This window comes from Sus scrofa, chromosome 14 (genome assembly GCF_054392235.1).
Source record: "Sus scrofa isolate SSC_HxYL_T2T_F1_AM1 chromosome 14, Sscrofa_HxYL_maternal_Yorkshire_Landrace_v2.0, whole genome shotgun sequence".
Classification (NCBI taxonomy): domain Eukaryota; kingdom Metazoa; phylum Chordata; class Mammalia; order Artiodactyla; family Suidae; genus Sus; species Sus scrofa.
In genome coordinates, this window is record NC_139396.1 from 148,378,199 (window position 1) to 148,394,349 (window position 16,151).

Here is a 16,151-nt window from a genome sequence, read left to right on the forward strand (position 1 = left end):
CTCTAAAGTTTATTTCGAGATAGTGCACATATATTGCTATCCATCTGAGACTTTTATCTGAGACTTTTATAAAGTTAAAAAGTCCAGGCAATGGAAATATCAACCAGCTATACTTTATTTGAATGGAATTTTAGTTCTTTTAAACTTAAAAATCACTCTTTCAAGTGAAGAAGTTATGTGAAATATTTGAGTTATTCATTTTTGTTTATTATGGTTAGAACACTTAACAAAAATCTACTTTCTTGAATAAGTTTTTTAAGAGTGCCAGAGAGTACTGTGAACTATAGGTACTAAGTTGTACAGCAATTTCTAGAATTTATTCTCCATAAGAAAATTTTATGTCCATTGAACAACTCCCAGTTTACCCTTCCTCCCAGCCCTTGGCAACCACCATGCTATTTTAAGCTTATGTGAGCTTAAATATTTTAGATAGCTTATACAAGTAGAATCATGCAGTATTTGTTTTCTGCCTGTCACTGGCTAACTTCATGTAGCATAATGTTCTCCAGGTACATCTGTGTTGTACAGATGGCAAGATTTCCTTTTTTTTAAGGCTGAAAATATTCTTTTAATTGTATATATACCACATTTTCTCTTTTTTTCTGAATTGAGCCATAATTGACACACATTTCAGGTGTACATTGTAAAATGATGCCCACAATACGTCTAGTTAACATCCATCACCGTTCATTCTTAAAACATTTTTTTTTTCTTGTGATGAGGTCTTGAAAAATTTATTCTCTTAGGCAGAAGAGCAGGAAATATCACAGGCTTGGAGCTCCTCCCCAGAGAGTGCGGGTTTTAAACCACATAGTGGACAGCTCAACCCTGGGGTCCAACACTGGAAAGAGGAGTCCCCCTAGATGGTTTAAAAACTAGTGGGACTTATAGGAGGGATATAGAAAAATGAGAGTCTCCTTTTTAAGAACATACTTACATGCTTACTTATTCCCGGAAACAGCATGGAAGAAGCAGATTGAAAGTTCCCTGGGCTCTTGCTGGTTTCCTGAGACAACCTAGCATTCACCCTGGTGCTCAGTATGTGTCTACTATGGTCCCTGTAGCTCAGGTGCAGCTTCCCTCAATGACAAAGGCTGCTGTTGTCAAGGAGAGTGAGCACCAGGGGAGATGCAACTGGCCTGGGCTCAGAAATGCATCTGAACGGGGTGAGGGTAGCTATTGCTGGTGCTCATGGAGGCAACAGATCAGGAGCTGTCTGGAACTCTGACTCACATGCTGGGATCATGCCATTGTACATCCCAGATTGCGCCGGCTGCTTGCTCTCGACCTTTTTGGTGGAGTGCTGCTCTCCTTTGGAGCATAGGTGCTGTTGCCAGGAGGAGAAAGAGTACACATCTAGAGAGAACAGAACCAGCTCAGACCCTACCCCAGGGCTTCTGCTCCAACACCTTGAGATCCAACACAGTACCCGATAGAGTAGTGATGGACTTTGAGCATAAGAGAAGCTCTGGCTCTCACCTAACTCTAGCTCTAGCCCCTCAAGCAACTAGGAGATAGCTGCCAGCACACCTGGGAGAAAAAAGTGACGCATGATAATTTTAGATCCAGCTCTCCCACCAAAACATCTGGGCATACACAGACTGCACAGGAGTGACAGCCACAAGGCCACCTCTTAAAAACTTTCACTTAATTTTGTAGAGACAGAAAAAGTTAAACAACATGAGAAGACTGAGTAATTAGTTTCAAATGAAAGAGCAAGAAAAACCCTGAACAAACGACTAATGAAATAGAGATAAATAATATATCAGATGAAGAGTTCAAAGCATTAGTAATAAGAATGCTAACTGAACTTGGAAAAAATAGATGAACACAGTGAGAATTTTAACAACAAAGTAAAAAATGTAAAAAGAAATGAGCAGAGCTAAATAATATAGTAACTGAAATGAGAAACACACTAGAAAAAATTAACATAAGACTAGGGGATATGGAAGACCACATGAGTGATCTGGAAGATAAAATAATGAAAATCACCCAATCAGAATAGCACAAGAAAGACAAATACTGAAAGGAAAACAGTTTAAGGAACCTCTGAAAAAAATCAAGCCTACCAATACTGGCATTATAGGGGCAACCTGTTTGCATTAGAGATGAATGGATAAAGATGTGGTATGTGTGTATAGATAGATAGATAGATAGATAGATAGATAGATAGATAGATAGATATGTGTGTATAGATAGATAGATAGATAGATAGATAGATACAGACAGACAGACAGACACACACGTGCATGCACATTACTCAGCCATAAAGAGTGAATGAAAACTTGCCATTTGCAACAACATGGATTAACTTGGAAAATATTATGCTTGTGAGGTAAGTCAGACAGAGAAAGACAAATACTGTATGTTATCACTTATATGTGGAATCTAAAAGAATAAAACAAATGAATATTCAAAACAGAAACAGATTCGCACATATAGACTACAAACTAGTGTTTACCAGTAGACACAAGGAAGGGGGAAGCAGCAAGATTGGGATAGTGGATTAAGAGGTACGCACTACTATATATAAAATAAATAAGCTGAAGGATATATTATCCAGCACAGGTAATATAGCCAATATTTTATAGTAACTTTATATGGAGTATAATCTATGAAAATACTTTAGGACTGCTTTACACCTGAAACTAATATAATACTGTAAATCAACTATACCTCAATTAAGAAAAAGTAAGTTACCAAAACAGAACTAAAAATTTTATTCTCCTAGCAAATTTCAAATTTATTCTAACATGTAGTACAGCATTATTTATTGTATCATGATACTATACATTGTATTCTCATGACATTTATTTTATAGCTGGATGTTTGTATTTTTAACCCCTATTTCACCTACACCCTGCCTCTACCTCTAGCAAAAACCAATCTGTTTGTATATATGAGATCAGGCTTTTCTTTCTTATTTTAGATTCGATATATAAGTGAGGTCATATGGTATTTTTCTGTTGGACTGATTTCACTTTATTTCATTTAACATAATATTCCTAAATTCCATCCATGTTTTTGCAAATCATAAGATTTCCATCTTTTTTATGGCTGAGAAAATACATACATAAATATGTATAGTACGTTCAAATATATGTAGTATATTCATATCCTCTGCCCCCTTTTTATTTATTTCATTTTTAAATTTTTTTCTATATAAGTCCCACATGTGGCATATGGACGTTCCCTGGCTAGGGGTTGAATCAGAGCTCCAGCTGTCTGCCTACACCAAAGCTGGAGCAGTGCTGGATCTGAGCCACACCTGCATGCAACCTACACTTGTGGAACCACCAGATTGTTAATCCACTGAGCGAGGCCAGGGATCAAAACCACGTCCTCACAGACAGTATATTGGGTTCTTAACCTGCTGAGCCACAATAGGAACTCCCTCTCAATAAATAAATTGGCTTATTTATTTTTTTTGCTTCATTTTCTGTTGAGTTGTATGTATTTTTATGTATTCCATATATTAACCCATTATCAGATATATAATATGCAGGTATTTTCTCCCATTCCACTGGTTGCTTTTTTGATTTTGTCTGTTGTTTCCTTGGTGTGGGGAAGTTTTTTAGTTTGATACAGTCCCACTTGCCTATTTTTCCTTTCATTGACTATGGTTTCAATGTCATATCCAAGAAATCATTGCCATGACAAAAATCATGAAGCTACTTTCTCATACTTTCTTCTAGGAGTTTTATAGCTTTGGATTTATGTTTAAGTCTGTAATCCACTTTGAGTTTTTTTTTTTTTTTTTTTAATGGTGTAAATTAAGTTCTGGAGATGGAATATTTATGTCCCTGTACAATTCATGTGTTAAATTTTAAATCTCAATGTGTTAGTATGTTAGTATGGATATTCTGGGAGGTGATTAGTTCATGAGGGCCAAAATCAGTAAAATTAGAAATGAAAAAAGTTATAACCAAGACCACAAAAGTACAAAGGAATGACTACAAGCACCTCTATGCCAATAAAATGGATAACTTAGAAGAAATAAATGGGATATTGTCACACATCACATCCGGCCTTTGCCTTTTGTGATGCTCTTTCCTTCCTTCTCTTATTATTAGGGAAGGCCAAGTCCTTCTGTTAATTTCCTCTTAGGACAGTTATATCAGATATGGTGAGTCTTAATTGCTTATAGATTAATTTTTTTCCAAGAGCTACCCAGAAAAGTAGAGATGTATTTTCTGTTAGCTTACTTCTTCTGTCTTATTTAGGAAAAAAACACAGTAGTACAAAGGAATTAATTTTAATTTTTATAGTAGCCAGGTCTCACTTAGCAATACAGTTTTTTCTATGAGTATTTAAAACAGAACGCACTCATTATCTGGAACTAAGCTTGTACAATCTGACTATCATTCTTTGCATTTCTGCAAGTCTCAATAGTTACAATCATATGTGATTTCTGTTCCTCATCTCTTGGGGTAAGATTATGGCAAAGAACATTTATAGAAATCTCTTAGGTATTTGTTTCCTTGAAATTAAAAGAAAAGAGACTGCTAATGAATGACAAGATGAGTGTTGACTGATGTATAATTCTTTGGTTTTCCTCTGTATAGATGTTTCATGGTCTTTTTACCACTTTTCCCCCAAGTAGATTCATAATTTTTACCTAAAAGTTTTATTTTACATATTTTAATTATTTTTTTCATTAGAAACATTTATATAATTAGGCAGTATTTACCTAAGAAGAAGTCTTTCAACAAATCAACCTTATATTGCTGTAAAATTACTTTGGACTATCCCAAACCTGTACCATTTAAAAATTAGCTACAGGTAAGTAAAGAGAATCAAGACACAAATACCGAAGTTCAGCAACCCCTGGCTTACTTACAGAAGGCTAGATTATAGCAGAGAAGAATATGGGAACTTTAAATATACCTTTGAATTTATCACATATTTTTTTCATTTAAAAACATGTAATTGTCATCTACAGTTTCTTTCTTGACTATTGACATACAATGTATACAGCTTGAGAAGTACAGCATAGATGTAATTAAAACATTAAGCCTATCTATCTAGTATAATTTGACTTTTTTTCACCTTAACATTTTCTTTCTTGGTAGTCAAACAAAAATTTGGATATTTCGATTAATGCATCAAACAACTTTAACCTCAACATTACGTGGTCAGTTGGTTCAACAGGTAAGAGAATTTGGTTGTCATGTGTCTTTCACTTCAGTTCCTATATCGAAAGTGTTCTAATGTGACCTTTTACTGTTACCTCAAATAATTGAAATTTAAAAATTATATGCCGTAGTCATTGGGCTGTTTCAGGTAAAATAATAAGTAATATTATTTATTAAAGCTTTATTACTTTAGCTTCCTCCCTAATTCAATTAAAATTTGCTTAACAGATATTGTACACTATTTAATTTTTTATATGGCAGTGTTATGAATTCCTGTGATTTTAATTAAGATAGATTACTTCTTTGATGATAAGAGACTGATTTCAATTACTTGATTCAGCATTGAAAGTATAAATTTAATTATTAACCTTAATATTGATATAAAACAATGAAATTCTTCTGTATATGCTATTAAATTAATAGCTTATGTATTATTTCCAAGCTTTGACTTACTGACCTTTAAGAAATATAACTAAGAAGAAGTAAATATGTATGTTAGATTAAGGAAAAGTATACTCACTTTTTTATATTTACATCTTAGGAAATTCCATTGCTTTCTACTTTCTATAGGAAAGAAAAACTGTTGCATAAAAATGCTGGAAACTTTTTAAAGAAAATATAGAAATCCATATTTGATTTTTGAAAATTAATTCATTATGTTATTTTAATACATAGAATAATGGAAATAAAATTCAAGAATGAAGAGGCTCTTTGTAATTCCACAGTTTACTGCATGTATAAAAAGTGGAAGTGTTAGGAGTTCTCCTGTAACGCAGTGGGTTGAGTATCTGCCATTGTCACTGCTGCAGCTTAGATAACTGCTGTGGTGTGGGTTTGATCCCTGTCCCAGAACTTCCACATGCTACTGCTGCACCTGCCCCAAAACAGGTGAAAAGTTTGGAAAAATATGTAGACATTTTGCTATGGTAGTGCTAAACATACAGTAAAATCTTGGCACTGCTAGTTACATTATTTGAGTTCATGATAACTTACACTGTTAATTTGAAATTTACTTCTGCACAATAAACTAACTCTACAAGAGTTTTAAAATTTGTCAACAAAATAATATAAAACATGTGAAATCAGTTTAGAACAGTGGTTTTCATATGCAAGAAATCACTTTTAACTTTCAGATTTTCAGAACCAAATCATAGAAATTTTGACTTCTCAGTTTGGAAGATGGCATCAGGAAATCAGCATTTTAAAAAACCATGCGAGGTAATTTTAGAATAGGTGATCAGTTTGAAATTAGTTCAGTTTCTCAGAATCCTAATTCTAATTATTTTTACTGGTAAGGTGGAGGGCTTGGTAAGATTGTTGGAAATTCTTTGCTCTGTTTGGTTAATTTCAATGGATATTTATTGAGTGCCCGATATATGTTTAACTGAACATTTAGCTCATGTTTTAAATTTTGTCCTCCTCCCGGTTTATTCAAAGTAGTGATAGTTCAATTTGCGGTAAATAAAAACATTGATTTATTTAATGTTTTCAACTGGATTGAGACATGTGAAATATGTCCTGATTTGTTTTGAAAAGCTCTGTGGAGAAGTGGATAAAACGCAGTTCCTAGAGCCATATATACCTGCCAAAGAGGACTTAACAGTTCAGGTAGCTGTAAACTTGAGGCAAGAGTTTAATCTTTCTGAGCCTAAGTTTTCACTTTGAAAAACAGAAATGGACTACCTCTGAGATAAAATTGTTATTAGAATAAAATATAAAGTCTCTAAGCTGGTGCCTAGTACATAACACTTAATCAGTAGTATCATTTAAAAAATAATTTTTATATGCAATCTCTTTCCATTGTATTTATGACATCTTATTTTCTTACTTGTCATTCTAAATTGTAAACATGAGTTTATTTTGATCGTTCTTATAAGTACAGTTAAAGAAATTAAGTTAATTTCACATAATTATGTTAATAAAGATACCTGTTTCCTGATAATGTTATTATTATTTACATTTTAGCTGGAACGATATCTGGGGAGGAGACGCCTATAGTTTCCAAGACTAATATAAAGGAATACAGAGATAGTTTTTCCTATGAAAAATTTAATTTTAGAAGCAATCCAAACATTACATTCTATGTGTACGTCAGCAACTTTTCATGGCCTATTAAAATACAGGTAAGTGTTAATAGCTTTTAATCTAAAGACCATTGAATATTTTCATTACAAAAAGAATGCCCCTTTTTTTTGTTTAAAGAGATGACAAAGATTTCTATATTTTGAACAAAATGAAAACGTGTATTGAGCCTTTGTAAAAGGATACGTGGATGTCTATGATGATGAAAGTCTTCATAAAAATGTTTATACAAATAATATTGAATCATCCAAAGAATGTACTGAGGTTTCAATGAGATTATATTCCTTAAAAATTTACCCAAAATTGAAATAACTAGGTTTTTTTGTGTTTTCTGGTTAATTTTCTTGAGGCTTAATTAGATATTCTTTTCTTAAAATCCCACTTGAAATTATTTGCTGTGTTTGGTAATTTTATTTTTTGCTTTATTATATCATTAAAAATTTAGTATTAAGTATACATAGCAGTTAATTCTTTAAGGCTCCCTACCTCTCACTGTTGACTTCTTTATATTCTCTCTCTCTATGTTGTATGTTTTATTTTTCTTGTGTTTACCGATGGGCTGCTGAAAGCTTCAGATTTATTACTAAGAAACATTTAGGATGTTTTTTCCATCTTGAATTATTTAAGGTTTGGGTTCTTAAGTTATGCTTTTATAAAAGAAGAGTTTATATGTTGTAATATTTAGATTTACTTATTCATTCTTTCATGATTTTTTTATTGAATCCAAATTAGTTTAGTGAATAGCTCATGTGTGCCAGGTCCTGCGCTAGGCCATTATGTTTTGAAATCTTAAAATATTAGAGATAATTTCTTCTCCTTTTACAATAATAAATGACAGCTTATGATTTATGATCATAAATTTTTGTATGTTAGTTTTATTAATTTCTGTGTGTGATTTGTGGAAGGACTAAGTGATTTTTAAAAATCACATATTTGCTGGAAAAATTCTTATTCATAAGGTTGATTTTATATCTAAATTAAAGAAATTACTTACCTATTCAAGAAAGTTACTACCAACTACTACTCACTAAGTAGTTATGGAAGTTAATTTGATAAATTTACTTCATTGTGATTGATTTACATGCTAATACAGTCACAACATGTAAGAAATATTTCCATACAGTTTTTGAACTTTTTGACATTGAGGACATTGGATGTATCATTTCATTTTCTAAGATTTATACAGAAATAGTAATCAAATTTCACTTCTTTTATTCAGATTAAATTTGGTGACAAAAGGATTAATCTGTATGCTTATTAAGTAGTGATTCAAATTGAAAGAATTATTTTATATATATATATATACATATATATATATATGTATATATATATATATATATTTTTTTTTTTGGCTTTTTGCCTTTTCTAAGGCTGCTCCTGCGGCATATGGAGGTTCCTAGGCTAGGGGTCGAATCGGAGCTGTAGCTGCCGGCCTACACCAGAGCCACAGCAAGGCGGGATCCGAGCCATGCCTGCGACCTACAACACAGCTCACGGTAGCGCCGGATCCTTAACCCACTGAGCGAGGCCAGAGATTGAACCCGCAACCTCATGGTTCCTAGTCGGATTCGTTAACCACTGAGTCACGATGGGAACTCCCATGAAAGAATTATTATATTTTTAATTGTTTCCTGCCCTTTATTCCATGGCTATCTAATGACATTTTATTTCTAAGCAAATTACATTGTTACTTTAGAATGTTTGTGAATATTTAAGTTAGAAATTAACTTTCTAAATTGGATTTTATTTTGAGATCATACTAGTAATATGTTCTATAAGCCAAACCAGAATTTATGTAATGAAGTTGAAATATCCCACTCTCCCAAAATTACAAAATGTGGAAAATAACTGTGATGGTCAAGATAGGTAGACCGTCATTTCTACTCTTTGTTTAAATCATTACTTTAGTTCTGAGGAATATGTCATATTAAGGCATGTGAGTATGTGTGTTTGTTTATAGAACTATAGTAAAGTTTCCATTTTAAGCATAAAATAGTAGAATTATTTTGAGAGTTACTTACTAATAGGATTGAATTATATTGATTGTTTTTTTGAATATTTAACCACTTTTGCTGATCAGGTGTGTATTCCACTTAGTCATTTTGCATTACACCTTTTATATATTGTTCAACGTGATTTGTTAAAATTTTGTTGAGAATTTTTATATCTATGTTTATGAGGGATATTGGTCTGTACTTTCCTAGTCTAGTCATCTGATTTGACTTTGTAGCATGGTACTGCTGCCCTTATAAAACAAATTGGGAAGTATTCCTCCCTCTGTAATTTCTGAAAGAATTTATGTAGAATCCATATTATTTCATCTTTAAATTTGTGGTTGATTTCAACATTGAATGTATTTGAACTTGAGTCTGTCTTTGTAGGAATATTTTAACTATAAATTTAGTATCTTTAATAGGTGGCGAGCTTTTCAAGAAAAATCTGTTTTTTTCTTGAGTGAGCATTATCAGTTTGTTTCTCAATTGTGTCTTTTCCATTTTATCTAATTTGTAGAATTTATTGGCAAAAGACTTTTGATAATAATTACCTTTTATCCATTGATGTCATCTAATTCTTGATATTGATAATTTGTTTCTCTCATTTTTCTTGATCAGTCTTGATAGAGAGTTATCAGTGGCATTTATTTTTCTTAAGTAAATAGATGGCTTCATTTATTTTTCTACTTTTACTTCACTAATTTCTTTTTATTTCCTTCAGTTTTCTTAGTCTGACATTAATTTGCTCTGCTTTTTCTGGTTTCTTAAGTTGAATGCTTTCTAATTTCCCTCTTAATTTCCTCCATGATCAGTGGGATATTTAGAAGTGAAATATTTCCTTTCCAACTGTTTAAAGAATTTCTAGAAATATTTCTGTCACTTACCTCTTAATTCCAATGAGGTTAAAGAACATTTTGAATGCTTTGAATTTTTTAAGCTTTATTGAGACTTATTTTATGGTCCAGTATGTATGGCAGAATAATAGCTCCACAAAGGTGACTACATCCTAATTTCTGGTACATGTTATTATCCTACATGGACAAAGAGGACTTTGAAGATGTCATAATTTAGGACATTAAGATGATTACTCTAGGTTACTGGGGTGTACCCATCCTTACTACATGAGTCCTTAATGTAACCTTTTCTGGCTGAGGTTGAGGTCAGAGGGTGGTTCACCTGCAGAGTAATGGTCAGAGGGAATCAACATTGCTGGTAGTGAGTTTGGAGAAAGGCAGATCGAGAGCCAAGGAATGGTCTCTAGAAGCTGAAAAAGTTGAGGAAATAGATTCTTCCCTAGAGCCTCTGAAAAATGCAGCCCTGCTGACACCTTGATTTTAGTCCTGTCAAACCTCTGTCAGATTTCTAACGTACAGAACTATAAGATAGGTAGTATCAATTCTTTTAGGCCACTAGTTCTGTGTTAATAGGTTACTACAGCAATAGAAAATGAATAAACTTAGTGTCTTAATCCATGTAGGCTGCTATGAAAAAATGTCATTAACTGGGTAGTTATATAAAACAGAAATTTATTGCTCACCCTTCTCAAGGCTGAGAAGTCCAAGATCAAGGCACCAGCATGGTCAGGTTTGGTGATGGCCATTTTCCTGGTCATAGCCAGTGCCTTCTTGCCTTATCCTCACAAGGGAACGGGAGCTCTGTGGGACCTCTTTTATAGGAGCGCTAATCCCATTCGTGATTGATGCACCCTCATGCCCTAATCACCTTTGCAAAGACCATAAGTGGCCAGGATATGATCTCTAAAGGTACAGTTGTGCTGTCGGACAGAGTCTTCTACAAATGTCAGTTATATCAAATTGGCTGATAGCTTTTTCAAGTCTTCTAGTGTCCTCATTTGGTGTGCTGTCATTTTGTTTTGTTTCTGGTCTTTTTAGAGGTGCACCCACAACATATGGAAGTTCCCAAGCTAGGTGTCACATCGGAGCTGCAGCTGCCATAGCCACAGCAATGCAGGATCCAGGCCTCATCTGTGACTTACACTATAGCTCATGGCAATACCAGATCCCTGACCCACTGAGCGAGGTCAGGGATAGTGCAACCTCGTGGATACTAGTCACATTCGTTTCTGCTATGCCACAATGGGACCTCCAGGTGCTCTGTCATTTTGAAAAATGACTGTTAAAATCTCTAACCATTATTGTAGATTAGTTTATTTTTCTTATAGTTCTCCCCCCCCAATTTTATAGTCTTTATTGACTTCTTAATATGGAATATGGAGTTTGAAATTTTTTTCTACTTCCCTGTCACAACATGCTGATTATTTTGTAAAAAATTTTTATTGTAGTTGATTTACAGTATTCTGTCAATTTCTGCTGTACAGTAAAATAACCCATTTATGCATATGTATATATATATATATGTATGTTCTTTTTCTCACATTATCCTCCATCATGTTCCATCATAAGTGACTAGATATAGTTCCCTATGCTATTCAGCAGGATTTCATTGCTTATCCACTCCAAATGCTATAGTTTACATCTATTAACCCCAAACACACAGTCCAGCCCACTCCCTCCCACTTTCCCTTGGCAACCACAAGTCTTTTCTCCATGACCGTGAGTTTGTTTCTTTTCTGTAGATAAGTTCATTTGTGCCATATTTTAGATTTCAGATATGTGATATCATATGGTATTTGTCTTTCTGACTTACTTTACTTAGTATGAGAGTCTCTAGTTCCATCTGTGTTGCTGAAAATGGTGTTATCTTGTTCTTTTTTATGGCTGAGTAGAATTCCATTGTGTACATATACCACGTCTTCTTAATCCATTCATTTGTCAGTGGATGTTTAGGTTGTTTTCATGTCTTGGCTATTGTGAATAGTGCTGCAATGAATATGTGGGTGCATGTGTCTTTTTCAAGGAAAGTTTTATCTGGATATATACTCAAGAGTGGGATTGCTGGGTCATGTGGTAGTTCTATATTTAGTTTTCTGAGGTACCTCCATACTGTTTTCCATAGTGGTTATACCAATTTACCATAGTGTATACCACCACCAGTGTAAGAGGGTTCCCTTTTCTCCACACCCTTTCCAGCATATATGTAGACTTACTGGTGATGACCATTTTGACTAGTGTGAAGTGTTACCTCATGGTAGTTTTGATTTGCATTTGTCTAATAAATAGTGATGTTGAACATTTTTTCATGGGCCTGTTGGCCATCTGTATGTCTTCTTAGCAGAAATATCTATTCAGGTCTTCTGCCCATTTTTCAGTCGGGTTGGGTTTTTTTGCTGTTGAGTTGTATGAGTTGTTTATATATTTTAGAGATTAAGCCCTTGTCAGTTGCATCATTTGAAACTATTTTCTCCCATTCTATAGGTTGCCTTTTTTTTTTAAGGTTTCCTTTGCTGTACAAAAGTTTTTAAGTTTGATTAGGTCCCATTGGTTTATTTATTTTTTTAAAACTTCTATTGCTTTGGGAGACTGACCTAAGAAAACATTTGATGTCAGAAAATATTTTGCCTGTGTTCTCTTCTAGGAGTTTTGTGGTTTCTTGTCTTATGTTTAAGTCTTTAAGCCAATTTGAGTTCATTTTTTGTGCGTAGTGTGAGAGTATGTTCTAGTTTAATTGATTTACATGCTGCTGTCCAGGTTTCCCAGCAACACTTCATGAAGAGACTTCTTCCCATTTTATATTCTTGCCTTCTTTGTTGAAAATTAATTGACCAAAGGAGTCTGGGTTTATTTCTGGGTTCTCTATTCTGTTCCATTGATCTGTATCTCTGTTTTGGTACCAGTACCACAACATCTTGACTATTGTCGCTTTGTGATATTGTCTGAAGACTGGGAGAGTTATGCCTCCTGCTTGTTTTTTTTTTTTTTTTTTCCTTCAGGATTGCTTCGGCAATTTTGGGTCTTTTATGGTCCCATATAAATTTTTGGATTGTTTGTTCTAGTTCTGTGAAAAATGTCATGGGTAATTTGATAGCGATTGCATTGAAACTGTAGATTGCTTTGGGTAGTATGGCCATTTTAAGGATATTAAATCTTCCAATCCAGGAGCATGGAATAATTTTCCATTTTTTTGAATCCTCTTTAATTTCTTTGATTAATGTCTTATAGTTCTCAGCATGTAAGCCTTTCACCTTCGTGGTCAGGTTTATTCCTAGGTATTTAATTTTGGGGGGTGCAATTTTAAAAGGTTTTGCATTTTTATATTCTTTTTCAATATTTCATTATTAGTATACAGAAATGTAACTGATTTCTGAATGTTAATCTTGTATCCTGCTACTTTGCTGAAATCATTGATCGGTTTGAGTAGTTTTTGTGTGGAGTGCTTAGTGTTTTCTATATATAGTATCATGTTATCTGTGTGCAGTGACAATTTTATCTCTTGTCTTCCAATGTGGATATCTTTTATTCCTTTTGTTTGTCTCATTGCTGTGGCTAGGAATTCCAATACTATGTTGAATAAAAGTGGTGAGAGTGGGAATCCTTGTCTTTTTTTATTTTCTTTTAAATTTTATTTACTTATTTATTTTTTCCACTGTACAGCATGGGGACCAAGTTACACATACATGTATACATAATTTTTCCTCCCATTGTCCTGTTGCAATGTAAGTATCTAGACATAGTTCTCAGTGCTACACAGCAGGATCTCATTGTAAATCCATTCCAAGAGCAACAGTTTGCATCCATTAACCCCAAGCTCCCCATCCCTCCCACTCCCTTCCCCTCCCCCCGGGCAACCACAAGTCTATTCTCCAAGTCTGTGATTTTCTTTTCCGTGGAAAGTTTCATTTGGGCTGTATATTAGATTCCAGGTATAAGTGATATCATATGGTATTTGTCTTTTTCTTTCTGACTTACTTCACTCAGTATGAGAGTCTCTAGTTCCATCCATGTTGCTGCAAATGGCATTATTTTGTTCTTTTTTATGGCTGAGTAGAATTCTATTGCGTATATATACCACATCTTCCTAATCCAATCATCTGTCAATGGACATTTGGGTTGTTTCCATGTCTTGGCTATTGTGAATAGAGTTGCAGTGAACATGCGGGTGCATGTGTCTTTTTTAAGGAAAGTTTTGTCCAGATATATGCCCAAGTGTGGGATTTCTGGCTCATATGATAGTTCTATGTATATATTTCTAAGGTACCTCCATACTGTTCTCCATAGTGGCTATACCAGCTTACATTCCCCCCAACACTGCAGGAGGGTTCCGTTTCCTCCACACCCCCTCCGGCATTTGATCTTTGTGGACTTATTAATGATGGCCATTCTGACTGGTGTAAGGTGGTATCTCATGGTAGTTTTTGATTTGCATTTCTCTAATAATCTGGGATGTTGAGCATTTTTTCATGTGCTGCTGAGCTCATCAGGTTAGGACTGAAGAACGGGTGCTGTGAAACTTAAGGAAAAAGTTAACATAAAATAAGACATAGACACATTTATCTTAATTAAAGGTGGGAACTGGGGGACTCAAGGTTTCAGGTGCCAAGAGTGCCACCTCAAGAAACCACACTGCTTTTATTGTGCTCTTTAGGACTATGTCAAGTGAGGAGAGGGTTGTAGGTGCAGGATACAGGTTTTTTTTTTAATTACATTAAAAATCACTTAGCCAGTAGCTGATTAAGCTTTTATTCTGACCTTTAGGCATTTAACAATCATTAGCATTGAGGAAGCTTGGTGTCAGCTATCTATGCATAGAAAGAATTCTAGAGAATCATCATTGTGCTTCTGCAGACCCCTGCCTATCTGCAGCAACCTGGTGTGCCTCGGTTTGCACCTTGGTTCTCTTTGCTGATGCATATCCTGCTAATGACCGCTCATAAACCCCTTGGGGCAATGAGGCTCATCTTCCTCTTATTCTTTAGGGGACATATCATGCTGTGCAAATGGCATGCCTATCTGCACAGGTCCAGCGTGCCTAGACCAATGCATTATGTCCTCATTCAGCTGACCACATGAATAACTTAAGCCTTTAGGTCTTTGTTCTTAAGCTTAAATCATTTACCAGCACTGCGACTGTTTTCCAAGCAGGAAGATGGGATAAAGTGAAGCAGGACAAGATGGAGTTTTCAGCATAGAAAATAGAAGCAAAGAGGCTAAGAAAATGTTGTAAAAACATGTCTCATGACAATGTGCTTGTTGGCCATTTGTATATCTTCCTTGGAGAAATGTCTATTCAGGTCTTTTGCCCATTTTTCCATTGGGTGGTTGGCTTTTTTTTTCTGTTGAGTTGTATAAGTTGCTTGTATATTCTAGAGATTAAGCCCTTGTCAGTTGCATCATTTGAAACTATTTTTTCCCATTCTGTAAGTTGGCATCCTGTCTCATTCCAGATTGTAGTGGGAAGGCTTTCAGCTTTTCTCTGTTGGGTACTATATTGGCTGTATAGTACCTAAATATTGGCTGTTTTTCCTAAATGGCTTTTATTATGTTAAGATATACCCACTTTGGTAAGAATTTTTATCATGAATGGATATTAGATTTTGTAAAATGCTTTTTCTGCATCTGCTGAGATGATCATTTAGTTTTTAACTTTTCTTTTGTTAATGTGGTGTATGACATTGATTGATTTGCAAATGTTGAACCATCTTTGTGAACTAGGGATGAATCCCACTTGGTCATGGTGTACGATCTTTTTTATGTATTGTTGGATTTGGTGGGCTAACATTTTGTTGAGAATTTTTGGGGCTATATTCATCAAAGATATTGGCCTATAGTTTTCTTTTTTTGGTAGTATCTTTGTCTGGTTTTGGTATTTGAGTGATGCTGTCTTCATAGAATGTCTTTGGGAGTGTTCCTTCTTCAACCTTTTAGAAAAGTTTATGGAGGGTGGATATAAGGTCTTCTTTGTATGTTTGGTAGAATTCGCCTGTGGCGCCATCTGGTCCTGGAGTTTTGTTGGTAGGCAGGGTTTTTTTTTGTTTTTGTTTTTTTAATTTCCTATTCAACTCTATTTTTGTGATTGGTCTTTC

At 34.4% G+C, this 16,151-nt stretch overlaps 1 protein-coding gene and 1 long non-coding RNA gene across 10 annotated transcripts in view; one reads left to right on the forward strand and one right to left on the reverse strand.

The window, feature by feature from the left end:
• Positions 1–16,151, forward strand: part of ATRNL1 (attractin like 1) — a 770,027-nt gene that overhangs the window by 299,300 nt on the left and 454,576 nt on the right. For all 9 annotated transcript variants that reach the window (XR_014826351.1, XR_014826350.1, XR_014826353.1 and 6 more), the window contains 2 exons: positions 5,073–5,151; positions 7,101–7,258. Coding sequence is in view for 4 of the 9 variants with exons in the window: in XM_084994465.1 (XP_084850591.1) it covers positions 5,073–5,151; positions 7,101–7,258 (237 nt within the window). In the remaining 5 variants the exon portion in view is untranslated. The remainder of the gene's footprint in view (positions 1–5,072; positions 5,152–7,100; positions 7,259–16,151) is intronic.
• The window catches only part of LOC146397080 (uncharacterized), a 412,496-nt gene that overhangs the window by 282,992 nt on the left and 113,353 nt on the right, over positions 1–16,151 (reverse strand). The window lies entirely within an intron of this gene.